The 20,816-nt window shown below is 40.6% G+C and overlaps 1 protein-coding gene across 9 annotated transcripts; it reads left to right on the plus strand.

Moving 5' to 3' along the window:
* The first annotated feature begins 504 nt into the window (after positions 1 to 504).
* On the plus strand, positions 505 to 19,677 carry LOC122696556 (serine protease inhibitor Kazal-type 2-like). 9 transcript variants are annotated; one of them, XR_006341778.1, is made up of 5 exons: positions 505 to 617; positions 2,064 to 2,107; positions 9,205 to 9,314; positions 14,410 to 14,559; positions 19,383 to 19,677. XR_006341778.1 is itself a non-coding variant. In XM_043906670.1 (5 exons), exons 1-5 carry the CDS (start codon positions 548 to 550, stop codon positions 19,386 to 19,388), a joined length of 246 nt encoding a protein of 81 aa, XP_043762605.1. In that variant the 5' UTR covers positions 505 to 547; the 3' UTR covers positions 19,389 to 19,677. The 9 variants fall into 9 exon arrangements, 2 of the variants coding, with proteins under 2 accessions (XP_043762605.1, XP_043762604.1); XR_006341780.1 differs by lacking the exon at positions 14,410 to 14,559 and adding an exon at positions 18,301 to 18,403; XR_006341779.1 differs by lacking the exon at positions 19,383 to 19,677 and adding an exon at positions 17,798 to 17,836.
* Positions 19,678 to 20,816: the final 1,139 nt, after the last annotated feature.

The raw sequence follows: 20,816 nt of genomic DNA on the forward strand, positions 1-20,816 counted from the left end.
CAACACCTACACTAGAAAGCTTCTAGAGAGCCCTGAACTCCTTTGTAAAGTTCAGTCCCCAAACAGTTTCTGGGATACAGATGCTGAAGAACCTGGGGGTGACTGTCACTCACAAGGTTATCCAGGGCTCTGACACCCTTCTTGTTTGCTGCAGGGACAGGGCCGCCTTAGTCGCTTTCTCCTACAGAAGCGGGTGGGCGGTAGGGAAGTGGGAAGCTAGTAACCACCCTCCTCTACCTTACTTTCCCACTTCCTCCATCCCCCCTCCCCGCGTCTGTCCTTCCCCGGCCCTCCGCCCTCCTCCCTCCTCCCTCCTCCCTCCTCCTGCCTACCCTTCCTCCACAGCCCTCTGTCACGTGTCCAGCCCGAGGCAGAAGGGGTGCCGCGCGCAGGCGCTGGGCGCCCGGGACCCGACCGCTGGCCAGGCGAGGGGGATGGCGCGCGGGGGGGATGGCTGGCGCGCAGGGGGATGGAAGGCGCGCGCGTGGGGGGATGGCGCGCGCGGGGGGATGGATGGCGCGCGCGGGGGGATGGCGCGCGCGGGGGGATGGCGCGCGGGGGGATGGCGCTCGTGGGGCTGCGCTTGCTGCTGTTGTTCTTGGTCGGGGACTCGGCAGGTAATGGTCACCAGTGGGCTTGGCAGCCAAGGGAAGCGGAAGAGTTACCTGGGGGTGGGGGGGGGAGGGGTGGAGAGGGGGGGTCTCATCGCTTCTCGGCCTTTTGACTGGGATCAAATGTAGAGGGTCTCGCCAACGACTGCCCCTCCACGCACCCGTTACTGGCGGTTCCAGGCCCGCCCCGCGATTGTCTAAGGACACAAACTCGGGGGTGTGTGCGGGTGACATGTTGGAGCCACAGTGTTGTTGCTTGGGCTTTTCTACTGACCCTGCTGCCTGCGCTTTCTCCCTTAAAGCAGATTTTCTGGAGTCCAGGATCAGGGGTCGGGTTTTTATGTAGCGGGGGCCCTACAGAACCTTGGCAGGAGATGTACAGGAGTCAGGAATTGTGAATGCCAAGTGTGCCAGGCACTCTGGGGCTCATGAGAAAAGGGCCTCGGGCCAGCCAGACTTGACACCCACTTTAAAATGAAGTTAAAATGGTAACATCTAGTGGTAAGCTTTGTATTTATTATTCTGAGCAACAAAGGAAAAGAATATCGTGAATTTTTGAGTTATTTCTCTGACTTTTGGGTTCTTTTAGCCAGGAAAGTTGATTTTTTATTTCTTAAATACTGTGAAGGATGAGAGGGGAAATGGTCCCCTGATGATGGAGGGCCGTGGAGCAAAGAGCAAGGGATCCTGAGGCATTAGGGAAGCCCCGGGGGCAGTAGTCAGGGTCTTCCTGCAGTCCCGTTTGTGAATTAGCCGGTGCTCGCATCTCTTGGCTGGCATACCTCTGAGGTAGGTGTCAGTCAGTACCGGCTGTGGGTTCATTTTCCGCTGGCTCTGAATGTCCTGCCGGATACAGGGACCCATTCCGCGGGGACTAAAGCTGCAGTGAGTTCTGTTGCAGCTGAAGCTCCATCCTGTTCCTCTGGGAAGCCCCCCTCAAGGAACAGTAGGTGGGCCGTGGGACATGGCCTCTTCGGTTGCTCCAAGGGTTGGGTAAGCATTCTCCCACTGAGGCTCAGGGGAGGTTTTCTTTGATCTCTAAACTTCCACTGGCTTCTCAGGAAGCAGCTGGTGGGGGTGAGGGGAGAGGATCACCAACCCTGTGCATATATATATATCTGAGGAAGGCGTGAGCGCCTCTTCTCTGACTTTTGTTATGTAGCTCCAAAGTCCTCTCTCAAGCAGACCTATTAGAGTGGTCAGTTATAGAACTGTACCAAACGTTTTCTGTGTGCCTGCTAAGAGAGGTGCCAGAATACAGCTGAATATACCTTCTAAAGTTCTTCAAAAGCTGGACATGGGAGAGAAAGGGAGAAGGTACAGCTTGTATAAATTACAAGCTGGATTTTAAAAACCCCTTATAAAAAAAATAAAAATAAAAAATAAAAAACCCCTTATGATGAAGAGTTGGCCTTAATCATATCCTTTTAAATGTCTGTTTTCTTCTTGCAGCCTCTTTGAATGCTCAATTTAGTCAACATTCAGAACATAGAACAGTAAGTAAGAAACCACTTCTACTGTTTCGACTAATACAATGAAGCCCACAAAGGTTGGGGTTGGAGACTGGTTTTCAGGTCTGACCTGCCCCTTTGGAAACAGTTGACTGAACCTTTAGAAACCAGATTATCAGGCAGGCGTTTTGATAACACTGTAAATTCTGGTTGAAAAAGGCTCAGTCCTTGGGACCTCCCTGGTGGTCCAGTAGCTAAGACTTAGGGCTCCCAAGGCAGGGGGCCAGGGTTTGATTCCTGATCAGGGAAACGCATGCCGTAACTAAGAGGTTGCATGCCACAAACTAAAGATCCCACAAGCTGCAACCTGGCACAACCAAATAAATAAATAATTTTTAAAAAGAAAGGAAACAGCTCAGACCTTGGGAGCCTCAGGGCTTTGTTTCCTTTGATGATTCAGAAGGTTCTGGGCCTAATAATTATACGTTGTATTAGACATTTTATGTATATTAACAAATTAGATTGTGTGAAAGTAAAGGAAGACCAACCGAATAAGAACAAGAAAAAGGAGTTATTCAACATGCACCCCAGTGTTCATTGCAGCACTATTTACAATAGCTAAGACATGGAAGCAATCTAAATGTCCATTGACAGATGAATGAAAAAATAAGATTGCACACACACACAGAGGAATATTGCTCAGCCATAAAAAAGAATAAAATAATGCCATTTGCAGCAATATGGATAGACATAGAGATTATCATATTAAGTGAAGTAAGTCAGAGAAAGACAAATATCATGTGATATCATTTAAATGTGAATCCAAACTATGACACAAATTAACCTATCTATGAAACAGAAACAGACTCAGATACGGAGAACAGATTTGTGGTTGCCAAGTGGGTGGGGGAGGGAAGGATAAATTAGGAGTTTGGGGTTAACATATACACACTACTATATATGTAACAGATAAACAGAAGGGCCTGTTGTATAGCATGGGGAACTGTATTCAGTGTCTACTAGTGAGCTATAATGGAAAAGAATCTAGAAAATCACTTTGCTGTACACTGAAACTAACATAACATTGTAAATAACTATACGTCAATTATCTTAAGTTAATCAAAAAAAGAGCTAGTTATTCAGAGCTTGATGTAGCAAGTGAGTCAGTCATGTCACTTGTGTTTTAGCTGAGACTCAAAGGCAGAGGAGTGGGAAAGCTTTATAATGGGAAAAAGGGAAGGTATTAGGTGTGCCCTGATTGAGGCTGTTGGCATGGGGAGGCTGGAGGTGGGAAACTAAAGGCAGGCATAGTATGTGAATGGTTCAGAGGGCATATTTGGCTTTCTCTAATTGGGCCTAAGTTGGAAGCAGGGGTAAAATTTGGGGAAAATATCAGCTGTTAATCAAGTCTTAGCCGTTTGGGGCCAACTGGTACATAGCGCACTGCTTGATTACCTGGGTGTCACGAGAGATAGCTGTCTGATTTCTTACAAGTCTGATTCACAGCAGGTTGGCTTCCTGGACTGGTTATTCTCAATAATGGGCTGGTTTCCTGGCTAGCTTGCTAAGGTTTGGGGCCATAGTTCTGTTTTAATATCTGGTCTGACACTGTCCATTTTTCCATGCAATCTCTGTTCTCACAATGACCTTGTAAAATAAATAGAGATGATTATTTTACATACGTGGATATTGACCTCAGTGGGTAAGGTAACTTTGAGTATTCATGTCAGTGCAGACCTTTTCCAGGAAACTTCCCACCCTGTTTTCTTCCTCCAAAGTAGACATAAATGCACTTTCTCTTTGTTTCCATTCACACTATACTGCATCATCATCACCATACTAGTGTAGGGGAGGAAAAAAATCTTCCCTCTACTCTTCTAAGTTCTCAGCTGGGGTCTATACAACAAAGGAGAGATCAACCAGAGAAAAACAAACAAATGTTTATTAACAAGTGTATTGTGCATACACATGGGAGTACTCAGAAATGAGTAACTCAAAGAGGTGGCTTAGAAATCTGCCTTGTCTTGCATATTTAACAGAAAGCAATAAATATGTGAAAGATACATCCAACTGAATGCAGAGTTCTAGCGAATAGCCAGGAGAGATAAGAAGGCCTTCTTAAAATGAGCAATCCAAAGAAATAAAGGGAAACAAAAGAATAGGTAAGACTAGAGATTTCTTCAAGAAAATTAGAGCTATCAAGGAAATATTTCATGCAAGGATGGGGATGATAAAGGACAGAAATGGTAAGGACCTAACCAAGCAGAGGAGATTAAGAAAAGGTAGCAAGAATACACAGAAGAACTATACCAAAAAAAAAATCTTAATGACGCAGATAACCACAATGGTGTGGTCACTCACCTAGAGCCAGACTGGAGTATGAGTGAGGTCAAGTGGGCCTTAGGAAGCACTACTACGAACAAAGCTAGTGGAGGTGATGGAATTCCAGCTGTCCTAAACTATGATGCTGTTAAAGTGCTGCACTCAATAGGTCAGCAAATTTGGAATACCCAGTCTTGGCCACAGTGTTTCCACAGGACTGGAAAAGGTCAGTTTTCATTCCAATCCCAAAGAAGGGCAATGCCAAAGAATATTCCAACTACTGTACAATTGTCCTCATTTCAGATACTAACTAATAAGGTAATGCTCAAAATCCTTCAAGATTGGCTTCAGCAGTATATGAACCAATAACTTCCAGATGTACAAGTTGGGTTTAGAAAAGGTAGAGGAACCAGAGTTCAAATTGCCAACATTCGTTGGCTCATGGAGAAAGCAAGAGGGTTCCAGAAAACTTCTGCCTCATTGACTACACTAAAGCCTTTGACTGTGTGGATCACAACAAACCAAGGAAAATTCTTAAAGAGATGGGAGTTCCAGACCACCTTACCTGTCTCCTGAGACACCTGTATATGGGTCAAGAAGCAACAGTTATAACTGGAAATGGAACAACTGACTGGTTCCAAATTGGGAAAGGAGTACGTAAAGGCTATATATTGTCACACTGCTTATTTAACTTATATGCAGTGTATATCATGTGGAATGGTGGGCTGGATGACTCACAAACTGTAATCAAGATTGCTGGGAAAATATCAGCAACCTCAGATATGAGATGATACCACTCCAATGTGAAGAGGAACTAAAGAGCCTTTTGATGAGGGTGAAAGAGGAAAGTAAAAAAGCTAGCTTAAAACTCAGCATTCAAAAAACTAAGATCATGGCATCTGGTCCCAGCTCTTCATGACAAATAGAAGGGGGAAAAGTAGAAGCAGTGACAGATTTTATTTTCTTGGGCTCCAAAATCACTGTGGCCGGGACTGCAGCCATGAAATCAAAAGATGCTTGTTCCTCAGAAGGAAGGCTATGACAAACCTAGCCAGCATGTTAAAAGCGGAGGCATCACTTTGCCGACAAAGGTCCGTATAGTCAAACCTATGGTTTTTCCAGTAGTCGTGGACAGATGTGAGAGTCAGATCATAAAGAAAGCTGAGTGCCAAAGAATTGATGCTTTCAAATTGTGGTGCTGGAGAAGACTCTTGAGAGACCCTTGGACAGCAAGGAGATCAAACCAGTAAATCCTAAAGGAAATCAACTCTGAATATTCATTGGAAGGACTGTTGCTAAACCTGAGGTTCCAATATTTTGGCCACCTGATGCAAACAGCTGACTCATTGCAAAAGACCTTGATGCTGGGAAAGATTGAAGGCAAAAGGAGAAGGAAGCAGCAGAGGATGAGATGGTTAGATAGCATCTTCGACTCAGTGGACATGAATTTAAGCAAGCTCTGGGAGACAGTGAAGGACAGAGGAGACTGGCATACTATATAGTCCATGAGGTTGCAAAGAGTTGGACATAACTTAGGGACTGAATAACAACAATGTTTGTAGATAAATGACAGGACAAAGGAAAATAGTTTTAGGCTTTCAAGGGTGGTAAACAGTAGGAAGATAAATAATGGGAGGAAACTAATGGAATAAAATTTGTTTGCAGGTTCCTTAGGTGCCATTTCTGGGCTGATAAGAAACCAGAATCATTTCCAGTAAATGAGAATTTATATTCTGCCTTTAGGCAGTAAAGGGGAAGTCAAAACTGCATGTTGACTGCCTTTAGCTCCAAGTAATGTTTATGTCAAGGAGCCATATTTTGGGGTGACATAGCCTGGGTTTCTTTAACAGTAGAGGATACCAATCAGTGTCCTAAATTCTTTGTGTAGAATCACTCACTTAATCTTTTACAGCACTAACAGTGGGTACCATTATTATCTCTCTGGCCAAGGTCACATGGAAATGCTGCAACTGTAGTTCCAACCTAGGCATCTGACTTCAGATCCAGTGCTTTTAATTACCCCATCATAGCAATGAATTGTAATTGTCTGTCTCCCCCCAATAAACTGTATATTTTGTGATGTCTTATTGTTTGGTGCCCAATTTTCAGCACTTAGTGGATACCCAATAATATTTTTGTTCAGGTGACTCAGTTTTTCTTGAGTTTGAATTTCTTTCAGAAAATGGGGATAATAACAGTGAAAATTCACTCTCCCATCCTCCATTTAAGCAACTTACAAATGCCCCTCTCCTTTCTCTCTGAATAATTTCCACAGGAGACCAATCACTGACTGGTTGTAGATTACTATCTTGTATGACTCCTCTCTTATGAAGCAGACTATTTCCCATCAGTGGAGTTATATTTTCACCAAGACTCAAGTGGCTGTGTTCACAAGCCTATTATGAGAGTTTCCAGTCTTATTTTAATTAAAAATGTAAAGACAGTATAAACATGATTATAAAGAAATAAAGCCATTTATATGAGAACTGTGTCAAATACTTTTGAGACTTGCTAAAAGACAAATTCTAAAACAAAATAATTGCTCTTGAATTAGGTGTAGGTAAAACAATAGTAAGTAATCGGGGAATTGTTTTTTAATTGTACATTGCCTTGTTGTAACCATGTCTCTACATTCTTGCCATATTTAAAAGTGGGTAGTCTTACCCCTGGGAGACATGTAGACTGTCATTTTGATTGTCGTCACCAGGGAGTTGTTGCTGGCATCCGGTAGATAAAGAACAAAGAATACTAAACATCCCACAACGCACACGACAACCTCACTCAGCAGAGAATTATCTGGCCCCAAATATGAGTGCAGTTGAGAAATCCCTTCTGAAAAAAAACAAAACAAGAAATCGTAGGTGATTTATTATGGGTATGATTTTTGCAGTGATAGCACATAGAACTCAATTCCTTGAAACATTAATAGGAAAAGTCTTATGTCTGGTGTCAGGTAGGATTAGATTCAGCTGCAAGTAACATGAATTCAAAATAATAGCTCACGGAGCTGCCATTAGGATGTGGCCTTTGTTGTCCCGGTCTGTAAAGGGGAGGGTTTCATGCACCCAGGAACAGGAGAGAGGAATGGACAAAGGAGACTAAAAATTAGGGGAACCAGAGGACAGGCTCAATTTTCCTTTAAAGGAGGTCCTCAGAAGCTACTACACAATACTCCCATTGTATCCGGTCAGCCTAATCTTGATCGTGTGGGCATACCTAGCTGCAAGGGAAGTTCTCTTAGTGTAAGTAGTATTACCCCTGGCCATGTGCCTTGTCATTGTCTTACATCAAAAAGATTGGCGATCCTATTTTCTTTTATGTTTTAAGAGAAAATGCTTAGGGTATGTATTTTTTGTTATTGTTTCCCTGCTTTAATTGACTTTTTCAGTAAAATGACCAGTTACCAGTTGTCCCAATCTCATTGGAACTTTTTCCAGTGAGAAAAAGGGTATCTAGTCTCCTGTGGAAGCTGCCCTGGAAGTCATCATCTTAGTGAGCCTTGAGCAGGAAGAACACATCAGGCTCCTAGAAGGAGATAGAAGGCTGAACAGAGGGTGGAAAGGGTTAAAAGTTTCTCTTTAGTTCAGAGTTTGGCCAATGCCCTGTCTACTTAGGTCTCTATGAATCCATAGAATATGAAGGAAATGATATATTTCATTTATTCAGAGTACTAAACACTTATTCTGAAGTGAGGAAAGACGATCACTATTACTAAAACAAAACAAATACAGCAGGTCATATATTCAACCTGTTCTTAGAGTGAGCCTCTGCATGCTTTGGTGTGACCACTGTGACCAGTTCTAGTCCTGGTCCTGCTGGAGACTAGAGGTTACGAGCAAGACCTATTACCTCTCTGGCCTCAATTCCATTGAATCTGAGGGTTGAGATCCACGATCCAACATCAGTTTGTTAGGGCTGCTGTAATAAAGCCACAAACTGAGTGACTTGAACACCAGAGATGGGTTGTCCCACAGCTCTCAAGGCTGGATGTCCAAACTCAAGGTGTCGGCAGGGTTGGTTCCTTCTAAGGGCTGTGAAGGAGAATCTGTTCCAATCCTCTCTCCCAGTATCTGGTAGTCTCAGGCATTCCTTGGCTTGTAAATGGCATTCTCTTGGTGTCTTCACATGATTTTCCCTCTGTGTGTGACTTTGTTTCCAAACTTTCCCTTTTATAAGAACACCAGTCATATTAGATTAGGACCCACTCTCCTAAACTTATTTTAACATAATTTCCTATATAAAGACCCTAATTCCACATAAGGTCACATTCTGAGGTGCTAGGGGTTAGGACTTTAACACATGTCTCTGGGTGAACACAGTTAAACCCATAACAACCCTGAAGGTCTAATCCTGAACCTACTACTTACTTTCTTTAATGATGTTGTTCAAATGCCAGTATATTAAAAGTCCAGAGAAAAAGATTAGATTCCTGAGCATGTCTGGGTGTTATGCCAAGGAATTAGGGGAATGGAACAGGCCGTTCTCACGTAGGTGGTAGTGAAGAGCAAATTATGAAGCTGGAGGATAGATAGTTAAGTACGTTTGGTGGCATGCCTTGGACTTTCATTTTAAAAATCAGCCATATTGAACCTTCCTTTGAGGTCCTTTTTCCTACATAGCAGATACTGATCCACTGCTTCAACACTGCATCTGATTTTTGTATTAGAAAAAAACATATTTTTGTATGGAAAAAGACATCTTTTTGTAGGATATTTCCAGGAAATCTAGGAAAACTTAGGGCTTTGTCCTCCTCTAAACTGCTGTTTGATGAGAATATCTCAAGTTATTCTCCAATTTCTGTCTTCCTTTCTCTTTTCTAGCCAAACTGTGATCAGTATAAATTACCAGGATGTCCCAGGGACTTTAGCCCTGTGTGTGGAAGCGACATGTCCACTTATCCCACTGAGTGTGTTCTATGCATGAAAATCAGGTAACAATTTTATAATATAAACTAGGCCCATTTTCTTTAGTTCTTCTCTTGCATTTTGATAACTTAGCAGGTTGTGACTCTTCTTGGACATAAGAATCAAATGTGACATAAGTAGCTCTGTTTTAAGACTGACATTTAAAAAGACCCAGAATCTTTCAGTGTATTTTCTAGGTCAAGGTTAGAAAAAGAAGTGTGTGATTAATCAATTATAGATGAGATAATTAAGTAATGTACTATCCAGGGATGGGTAGTTTCCCAAAATTTATTTAGGCTTGTAGCAGTGGTGCTGTTTGCAGCCTCATCACTCAAGTCTGTGCCGACCACCAAGAAAGAAGACCTGGGTCTGTCATGCAGTGTCTATGGACAGTTCCAGGGTTATGATTCAGTGTGTTTTCAGAGGAATGAAAGAAGACAAGGGAAGGAATGATAGCTATTTCTGGGTTTCGAGGCAGATCATGGAACTGAGGCGCTGCTATGTAAAAAACCCTAGCCCATTATCAACCTCACCCATCCTGGCATAGCAGGAAGGGGAGCAGGGATGTCCCAGGCCATCAAGAATGCTTTGTCCCTTAGGAGACAGGAGACAGACTTAAGCACATGTCCTCTCATGAAAACACCAAAATTACAACTAACTGCTGAACAACCACTGACAGAAAAAAGCTTGAGCCTACCAAAAAAGATATTCTACCTTCAAAGATAAAGAAGAAGTCACAACAAGATAGTAGTAGGCGTGCTTTCATGATATAATCAAATCTCATACCCTCCAAATGGGTGACCCACAAACTGGAAAATAGTTATATTGCAGAGGTTCTCCTGCAGGAGTAAGAGTATGAGCCTCATGTCAGGCTCTGCAGCCTGGGGAGTCCAGCATCGAGACGAGGAGATTCAAGAGCATTTGGCTTTGCAGGTCAGCAAGGCTTGCGTGGAGGAGCTCCACAGGCCTGGAGGAACAGAAACTCTGCTCTTGGAGGGAACACACAAGGTTTCACATATATTGAGTCTTAGGGCAAAGCAGTGACTCCATAGGAGCCTGAACCCAACATACCTGTGGGTCTGGGATGGTCTCCTGGGGAGGCAGGGATCAGCTGTGGCTCACTGGGGGACAAGGACACTGGTGGGAGAGACTTTGTGAAACATTCATTGGCATGAGCTCTCCTAGAAGTCTCCATTTTCGCAAAGATTCCTGGCCCCACCCAACAGCTGGCAGCCCCACCCATCAGCAGACAAGGTGCTTAAAGTTGTCCTGCACCAACATCTGCCTCTAAATACACCCCTTGACACAGCCTGTCTACCAGAGGGACAAGACCCAACTCCACCCACCAGTGGGTAGGTACCAGTTCCTCCCACTAGAAAGCCTGCACAAGCCCCTGGATCAACCTCATCTACCAGGGGACAGACATCAGAAGCAAGAAGAACTCCAGTTCTGCAACCTGAGGAACAGAGACCACAACACGGGTAGTTAGACAAAGTAAAATAGGAGAGGAGTTAGGTTTCAGATGCAGAAACCAGATGAAACCCCAGAGAAACAGCTAAGTGAGAGGTGGAGAGAGGCGATCTGCCTGAAAAAGGGTCAGAATAATGACAGTAAAGGTGACCCAAGGTCTCAGAAAAAGAACAGAAGCACAGCTCAGAAGACATAAGAAATGCTTAATGGAGAGCTGGAAGATTTAAAGAACAAACAAACAGAGATGAACGATACAATATGTGAAATGAAAAATACACTAGAAGGAATCAATAGCAGAATAAATGAGGCAGAAGAACAAATAAATGAGCTGGAAGACATACTGGTAGAAAACACTGCTGCAGAACAGAATAAATAAGAATGAAAAGAAATAAGACTGTCTAAGAGACCTCTGTGACAATATTAAATGCACCAATATTTTGCATTATAGGGGTCCTAGAAGGAGAAGAGAGAGAGAAAGGGCCTGAGAAAACATTTGAAGAGATAATAACCAGAAATTTCCCTAACATGGGAAAGGAAACATTTAAGTCCAGGAAGTGCAGAGAGCCCCACACTGGATAAACACAAGGTGGAATAAGCCAAGACACATATAAATCAAACTAATAAAAATTAAAGACAGAGGAAATAAAGGAATAAAGAGAATAAACGAAATGACAAAAGCAACAAATGACATACAAGGGTATCCCCATAAGATTGTCAGTTGATTTTTTTTTCAGCAAAAACTATGCAGGCCAGAAGGGAGTGTGTATTTAAAGTGATGAAAGGGGAAAACCTAGGACCAAGAATGTTTTACCCAGCAAGGCTCTTATTCAGATCTGACAGAGACACCAAAAGCTTTATAGATAAGCAAAAGCTAAGATAATTCAGTGCCACCAAACCAGTTTTACAACAAATACTAAAGGAACTTCTCTAGATGAGAAAGAAAAGGCCATGACTAGAAACAAGAAAATTACCAATGCAAAGCTCACCGGTAAAGGCAAAGACACAGTAAAGGTAGGAAATCATCTACACACAAAGGTGAAGTCAAACAGCAACTGTGAGAGGAGGAGAGTACAGAGGCAGGATACTGGAAATGCATTTGAAATTAAGAGCCCAGCACCTTAAAACAATCTTGTATATATCTCTATTTATCTATGTATATAGACTGATATATAAAACCTCATATAAGCACAAATCAAAAATCTACAATAGATACACACAGAGAAAAAAGCAATCCAAATACAACTCTAAAGAGAACAAAAGAGGGAGGGAAGAAGAAAGACCAAAAAACCCCCCAAAAACAATTAACAAAATGGCAGTAAGACCATACCTATAGATAACTGGCCACCTGATGCAAAGAACTGACTCATTGGAAAAGACCCTGATGCTCGGAAAGATTGAAAGTGGGAGGAGAAGGGAACAACAGAGGATGAGATGGTTGGATGGCATCACCGACTTGATGGACATGAGTTTGAGTAAGCTCTGGGAGTTGATGATGGACAGGGAGGCCTAGTGTGATGCAGTCCATGGGATTGCAAAGAGTCAGACATGACTGAGCGACTGAACTGAACTGATAGATAATTAGCTTAAATGTAAATGGATTAAATGCTCCAACCATAAGACATAGACTGGTTGAATGGATTAAAAAAAAAGTGCCATATACATGCTGTCTACTAGAGACTTACTTCAGATACAAGAACACGTGCAGACTGTAAGGGAGGGTCTGGAAAAAGGTATTTCACACAAATGGAAAGCAAAGGAAAGCTAGAGTAGCAGCACTTAGGTAAGACAAAATAGACTGTAAAATAAAGACTGTTAAAAGAGACAAAGAAGGACACTACATAATGATCAAGGGATCAATCCAAGAAGAAATTACAACTGTAAATATATATGTCTCCAACATAGGAGCACCTCAATATATACAGCAAATGCTTACAGCCAGAAAAGGGAGTTGGGGAAAAGGTCCACCTACATTGTTGGTGGAAATGTAAATTGGTACAGCCACTATGGAGTGTCCTCAAAAAACTAGAAATAGAACTACTGTATGATCCGGTAATCCCATTCCTGGGCATATACCTGGAGAAAACCATAATTTGAAAAGATACATTTAACCCTATGTTCACAGCAGCAACAGTCAGGACGGAAGCAGCCTAAATAGCCCATCGACAGAGGAATGGATAAAGAAGATGTGGTATATATTCAATACTACTCAGCCATAAAAAAGAATGAAATAATGCCACTTGCAGCAAGTGGATGGGCCGAGAGACACAGAAAAACAAATACCATGGTATCACTTATATGTATAATCTTAAAAATGATACAAATGAACTTAGCTACAAAACAGAAACAGACTCAGGGGCTTCAAAAACAAACTTATGGTTACCAAAAGGGAAAGGTTGGGGGAGGGATAAATTAGGAGTTGGGGGTTAACATGCACATCACTGTATATAAAATAGATAATTAACAAGACCTACTGCACAGCACAGGGAACTTCACTCAATATTCTGTAATAACCTATATGGGAGAAATAATCTGAAAAAGAATGGATATATGCATATGTATTATTTTGTAATAACCTAAAAGGAAAAAGAACCACTTTGCTGTATACCTGAGACTAAAGCAACACTGTAAATCAGTTATACTCCAATATAAAATAAAAATTAAATAAAACAAGAATATATTTAATAGTTAAACTCCGTGGCAGAATATTGTGTTTTTTTAAAGTCAGAAGGTACAGGCAACCTACACACCCTGCACTATTAGCTGGAAAATAGGTCTTAATAACTCTATCTGGTAGAATGCTTAGTAATAAATATATTGCATCGATTCCCTTATTGTAAAACACCCGACCAGCTCATGTGACCATGCCTTCTCCTCCAGATATGCTGGTTTGTATTTCAGGGGTCCATTCTCTGACCTCAGTCTTTTTTTTTTTTTTTGACCTCAGTCTTAAGTGAGTTACCTAGGTCTTCTCAAGAGTGAGTCCTTGGAAATGTTAACAGTTCCCTGTGCCCTAGGGTTAGGAGAAAAATAGCAGAGTTGGGCTTTCGCCCTCACTGTTTCCTAGATTTAGCTTTAAAAATGATTGTCACCCTGGAGAGAATATAATGTATAATGACATGGGTCTTTTTAATACAAATAGTGGGGCAGTTTCAATATGACAGATGATGTTTCAATATGGTGGCCCAGGGCAGGCTACCCCAAAATGTGCCACAGTAGCATATTATTGTGTATTAAAGTTGCTTAAGAAAAAGCCAATGCATGAGGGATGCTTTGACCCTTCTGTCTCTCTCCCTGAAAGCAGGAAATTAATGTCATGTGAAAGATGCACTTCCTGCCTCTGAAGGTACACTCTTATATCAGAGATTGGGAATTTAAAGCTAAAAAGCCTGTATAAACAAACTTTGTTACTTTTTAAATTTACTACCCCAAGCCAAAACTCTGTACAGATTCTTCACTTATTAAGTACCCAAAGCCTAAGTTTCTTTGTCTTATCAATTCCTCACCAATGTATTGCTTTTTTTGTCTAAAACGAATAAAAGTTGCCTGTTTTGGTCACTTATTAGGTCCCATTTCCATCAGACCTCTGTGCACCCTGAATAAAAATTTTTCTTTTTCTCCTGTTAATCTGTCTTGTGTCCATTTTATTATTAGTCCAGCCACAAGAACTCAAGAGGGTAGAGGGGGAAATTTCTTTTACCCTGACAGTTGGTGAGCCAGGAGGATCCTGGCTGGAAGCCACTTCCCAACCTGAGGCTCCTGCAGCTGAGAGATCCTGGGCCCTCTGATGCAGACCAGCAGAAGGTAAGATTTCTTACCGCCTCAGCTTCCTGATCTCTCCCTGCAAAGCCTGGTGGAAGGGGAAGTTGGCGAGAGTTCCTTATTTCCTTTCTAAATTTAGAATAGCAGGAGAAAATATTTGTCGAGTTAGCTCCTCGTATTTGGTAACTCTTGGAAATTCCTTTCTTCTCAGAGATGGTCACTGCTTTTTGTCTCTGTCTGTTGTGTTGTCTGCCATAAGAAGGAAGAACCACGGGGCAGCCGGCAGCCACAGGCCCTGTGAGCCTGTTGTTTGAGCCGGTCTCACAGACTGGTGAGTTAATGGTTCTCACCAGACCTGCATCTACTTAAACAGACCTTCCTGTGGGTCTTCCATATAAAACCACATGAGATGTGTTCTTCCGTCTTGTTTTATGTTCTGAGAGCTCTGCCATTTGAAAGGTGTGTCTGGTGGCCAGTTGACTAGACTTGAGTTCTGAGACACAAAGTCAGCACTCTCTTTGTCCGGCCATACCAGCTCTCAGGGGAGTTGGTCATGGGGTCTCTATCCATAATGGGCTGTTGTTGTCTCAGCTTTCATTGCCTTTTTTTTGTTTTGTTTGTTTTTTTTTTTTCATTGCCTTATTTTCTTAGACTATCCATGGGAGTGAACTTTTTAATCATGTGAGAGCTCTATCCTTGGAAACACGTTTTTATCTTTTGTTAAGCCATAAAAAAGGCTTACTGGTTTGAGTCTGTATTTGAAATTAATATAAAGTCCTACTCATCAACGGACAAAGGATCCTTTTTTAAAAAAAAAATTATTTTTAATTGGAGGATAATTGCTTTACAGTATTGTGTTGGTCTCTGCCATACATTAATCAGCCATAGGTCAAAAGATCCTTTAAGCAGGTTGTATTTAAGAGGAAAAAAATTTGAAAGTTCTTATTGTAAATAACTATTACATTGGTACTTATGGGAGGAACAAATTGAAAAGAAAAATAAACTATAATGGTGAGCCTTAGAGAGTCCCTTATTAAGATGAAAAAAACAGAAATTAGACTTAAAAGTAAGATCCAACATAAATTCCCCTTTAAAAAAAAAATGCCTACCTCCTCTACAATTCCTCAGGCCCTCCTAGGAATAACCAGGAAGTAGATTAGCTGGAAGCTTAATACAAACAATTATCAAGGGCTAATAGAAACAGGGTTTTTTTTGTCTTGCAAAACTACAAAATCAGAAATGCAACTGTAGAAACAAATCAAGACCCACTTGTTTATACCATTCCCCAAAGCTTACCTGTTCCTCTTAAAATGCCTTTAGATATTATAGAAGATCACAATATTAGAGCAAAATTGTCCTGTACTTTAAAAATTATTTTAAAATAATAATTACCCTAAGACTTATAATAATAGATAAATATAATCCAAAACTCCTACGGGAAAACTGACCTTAAAAGGCCTTTCTTTGGCCTTAAAGGTTATAAATATTGTCATATCTTTGATATGTAAACACAGCCCACCTTGCCTGAGACTAAGCTTCGATTGGCTAAATTGGTAGAACCTGAAACCGAAAAAGAAGGAAAGATCCCTTTTAAAACACAAACTGCTGAAAGGATCTCTTGCCCAAATTTGAGTTAATCACACTGCTCTACAACTGCTTGTCAAGGGCAAATACAGAGTTTAAGTCTTTCCCACAAATAATAAAAGAGGTTAGCCATCTCAGTAAGTGAACTTAATTTTCTAAATTCTTCGGTAATTTAATTTACACCCTTAGAGTTTGTTAAGTTAAATGATGGGAGGTCACTGGATATCTGTATCATTTCCAAAATAGAGATGTTGCAGCGCGTGGGATCTTCATTGCACCATGGGCTCTTTCGTTGCAGTGCACAGACTCCCCAGTTGCGGCACACGGGCTCCCTAGTTGTGGTGTTGGGACTCCAGAGCATGCAGACTCAGCAGCTGTGGGCTGGGTTACTCTGTGGCCAGTGGGATCTTAGTTCCCCTACCAGGGATTGAACCCATGTTCCCTGCATTGCAAGGAGGATTCTTAACCACTGGACCACCAGGGAGGCCCCTCTTGTGCTTTATTGACAAATTCATTTATTTCTAGAAATTATGAAATGTGTTTATAAGTTTGCCAAGTCACAAAATACGGTTCACAGTTGTTTACTTCTTTATTCCCTCCAAAAATTTAGATTTCAAAGGATTAATAATTCTAATTAATATATGCAGTTAAAGGTCCCAGAAATGAAAAAAAAGTATTAAGTGTTTTGGGCTAAGAAAAGGTAAACAGGTGCCTTTGTTAAGGAAAAGGAAAGAGGTTTTGTCCTAAAGCTGGCTATTTCTAAATGGGAAAGAAAACAAGGGACAAATAAAATGAACATAGAAAATTGCAAAAGGTTTATGAAAAAATAATCTTAAGGAATTTTATGTGTGATCAAGACTAAGACTGGAATGAGTTTAATTAAGTAAAGGAATATCAAAAGTAAACTGGTACAAAATTAAAATTTGGTGTTTATCTCTGTTAAAAAGTTTTCTTGTTCAAAAGTACAAAGTTCTCTTAGATTGTTGGTCTAGTCTTAATAAGAAATTGTAAAAGAAAAAAAGTTTTCTTTACCTTTAATAGAAATCCAGATTCTATATTTTGTCTTTATCAGGTTTTTGATCACTTAGAAGACACCCACAAAAAAACTCCTAAGTCTTTTCAATATTAAAAGAACTAAAGTTTTTTACAACTATTTAGCTTTCTGTATTTGCCAGGGACATGTTTGTCACTGATTATATGGGTAGCTAAATATTGTTTCACAGTGACCAATGGTCCTATTTGACCATGTGTTTCAAAAACGTTTGATATTTTTGACAAATTCTGCAAATTCCAAATCAACTCTTAATTGAACTGGAAATGACTTTGGGGTTTTCCACAGGGCCCCTGGATACCTCAAAAATTTATTTTCTGTCCTTATTAAAGAGCTATTAAACTAATTAGGCTTCTTTTTTATGTAAATTACATAGGAAACATTTATCAAGTAAATGATAAACCTTCTTAAGTTGTATGGATAAATTTGTTATTAACATAAATATTCTAGAAAATAAATGAAATCCCTAAACTTTGGATATGTCATTATATGTTAGCCATAATTCTAGTTACTACCTTAAAATGGTATGTCTTAGAGATAAACAAATTTTCTTATCAATTCCATTATAATGAATCATATCTTCAATAGCGGACATTTTAAACTCATTTATCATTTACACACAGTTACTCTTTTACTTGGGGGCAGGAGGAGAAGGGGACGACAGAGGATGAGATGGCTGGATGGCATCACCGACTCGATGGACATGAGTTTGAATAAACTCTGGGAGTTGGTGATGGACAGGGAGGCCTGGCATGCTGCAATTCATGGGGTCGCAAAGAGTTGGATACGACTGAGCGACTGAACTGAACTGAACTCTTTTACTCAGATGCTTCTACAAAGGCTTTCTGCAAATGTGTTTTATTTTCAGGGAAATTCATGGAAAGAAATCTAACAAATATTCTAGAATATAGGTGTCTGATGACTTTAAAATCATACCTGGATAAGAATTTACAGAACCCTAATGGAGAAATTGATGGCTTCAAAAATTTTTTAACAGAAGATCAAGTGGAACAAGAATTCACTACAAGATTAAATAAACTGAGGAAGATAATTATAATTTTTTAATATTTATTAAAATCTGAAACATTGCTGAGTTTTAAAAATGTTTTCTCCAGATTTAAGGAAAGTTTTTTGTCTTTTCTCTTAAGCTAACTATGACTTAGAGCAATTTGGTCCACTATACATTTGTAAGCAGCACTGAAACATTTCTTTTTCTCTCTACTGGATCCCTTCAGAAGTCAGAAACTCTCAGTGAGTATTCTTATTTTCTTGGCAATATAGTTATTTGCATAAGTTCAGTAAGAATCTGCTTTTCTTAGAACACAATTGGAAACATTGATTGTAGTATCAAAGCTTTGACTGGAATGTCATATTGGAGAGAGACATGCATAGACTCAGATATGACCACAGAGCTTTGAGGAACTAAGGTTGACTTTACGGAGCCAATAAAGCCCTTTGGAAAAACAGCCTAGAATCTTACTTTCAGGTTTCCCAGCAGCTTTACCAGGTAAGGAAGGAAGGTCATTTCCTGGGACCTTTAGGAAACAGTGTACTTTGGAGACTTGTGTGAAGAGAGGAATTCACCCAAATCTGTATCTATTGCAGACGAAGTGGGTTGGTGAATGCTTGGCTTGACTTCTTATCCTTGAGAGGCTATTAAAGATTCAATCTGAAGTTCCTCATAAAAAGTTCCTGCAAAGCAGATTTAAGAGAGTCTATGTGGTCAATCATTATTCTTGCTGTACTTATGTAAACAACCAGGCCAAGTTTATTGAATCTAGACCTATTTTATGAAAAAATTAGTCTTATTTGGCCATCTTTGGTAATAATTGTAGAAAGAAAATTATCTTTCAGCAGGAAACTATAATACACACTATAAAACAGACTTTAGTCCTATTCATGGTCTTTGAGGTTTTTGTTATTTACTACCATAAGCAGAAACTGTTTATAGATTCTTTACTAGTTTTAAGCAGCCAAAGCCTAAGTTTCTTTGTCCTCTTTAATTCCTCACAAATGTATTGTTTGTCTAAAAAGTATAAAAGCTCTCTGCTTTGGTCACTTATTAAGTCTCATTTCTATGAGACTTCCATGCACAAGAATTAAAATTGTTTTTCTTCCTGGGACTCTGTCTTGGGTTCATTTTATTTTTAGTCTAGCCACAAGAACTCAGGACAGTTGGGGGGGGGCGGATTTAATAATAAACGTGTTTTTATGGTTGTTCAATTTGCAGGGATGATGGTCATGATATTAAAATAATCCGAAGTGGACCATGCTGATGGAGCAGTTCACAGAAGAGGAACTGGAGAAACCACCTTCCACTGCACACTAAATGAACTTCATTTCCCGCTTTTCTCTTTTCCTGTATTTCTTTGCATGAGATTTTCTGAAGTTGTGTAAGAGGGCAGTGACTGATAAAACAACTACAAAATCCTCATTTTTGGCTGTTATCCTTTTAGTTAAGCTTATTGCCCATATGACCTATGCATTGCTTTATTTAATTGGAATAAAATCAGCACTGTATTTAATCACCACTGTTTGCTATCGACTGTCCATTCTCACTCAGCAGCCTCATGTGGACCTTTTCCTCTCAAGTAAGGGTGAATTTCACTAAGGGAGAAGTGGTCATTTTTGAGAAGGCAAGGTTTATTCTTCCACATTCTTCTAAATCTTGAAAGTACAATGTAGGTGTAGCTGGTACAGCATTCTGCACAGAGCAAATAATATGTATACTGGAGCTGACTTTAGCCAGAGTTGGTAAAGTCAAAAAGAATCACAAAGTTAAAAATGCAAGATACAAAATACAAAAACATAATCTCCTTTCAGTACAATTTTCCTTCAGGGTTAATGCAGGAAATTGCTTTTTCCCTTCTTTGAGAGCAGTGATTCTGAACCCTGGGTGAATTTTCCCCAGAGGACCTTTGGAACTATACAGGCATCTTGGGTGTCACAACTTGAATGGTAGATGATCCTGACATCTAGTGGGCAGAAGCCAGGGATGCTGCCAAACACATCCAGCTCCCACAACAAAGATATTTTCAGTCCAAAATGTCAGTTGTTCAGTCGCTAACTTATGGCCAACTCTTTGCAACCCCATGGACTGCAGCACACCAGCCTTCCCTGTCCTTAGCTCCCAGAGTTTGCTCAAACTCATGCCCATTGAGTCGGTGATGCCATCCAATCATCTCATCCTTTGTCGTCCCCTTCTCTGGCCTTTGATCTTTCCCAGCTTCAGGGCCTTTCCAGTGAGTCACCTCTTCATGTCAGGTGACCAAAGTATTGGAGCTTCAGCTTCAGCATTAGTCCTTGCAATGAGTATTCATGGTTGATTTCTTTTAGGATTGACTGGTTTGATCTCCTTGTTGTCCAAGGGACTCTCAAGAGTCTTCTCCAGTACCACAATTTGAAAGCATCAATTCTTTGGCACTCAGCTTTCTTTATGGTCCAATTCTCACATCCATACATGACTACTGGAAAAACCATAGCTTTGACTAGAGGGACCTTTGTCAGTAAAATAATCTCTCTGCTTTTCAATATGTTGTCAAGGTTTGTCATAGCTTTTCTTCCAAGGAGCAACTGTCTTTTAATTTCATGGCTGCAGTCACCATCTGCAGTGATTTTGGAGCCCAAGAAGATAAAGTCTGTCTGTTTCCATTGTTTCCCTATC

This window comes from Cervus elaphus, chromosome 6, assembly GCF_910594005.1.
Source record: "Cervus elaphus chromosome 6, mCerEla1.1, whole genome shotgun sequence".
Classification (NCBI taxonomy): Eukaryota; Metazoa; Chordata; class Mammalia; order Artiodactyla; family Cervidae; genus Cervus; species Cervus elaphus.

What these genes read in the sequence shown, in the direction of transcription:
- LOC122696556 (XM_043906669.1), top strand. Translation starts at nt 548, where the DNA reads ATGGCGCGCGGGGGGATGGCGCTCGTGGGGCTGCGCTTGCTGCTGTTG. An exon ending in AACATTCAGAACATAGAACA is followed by an intron (nt 2,108 to 9,204) that starts GTAAGTAAGAAA and finishes TCTCTTTTCTAG; the next exon opens with CCAAACTGTGATCAGTATAA. An exon ending in GTTCTATGCATGAAAATCAG is followed by an intron (nt 9,315 to 19,382) that starts GTAACAATTTTA and finishes TTCAATTTGCAG; the next exon opens with GGATGATGGTCATGATATTA.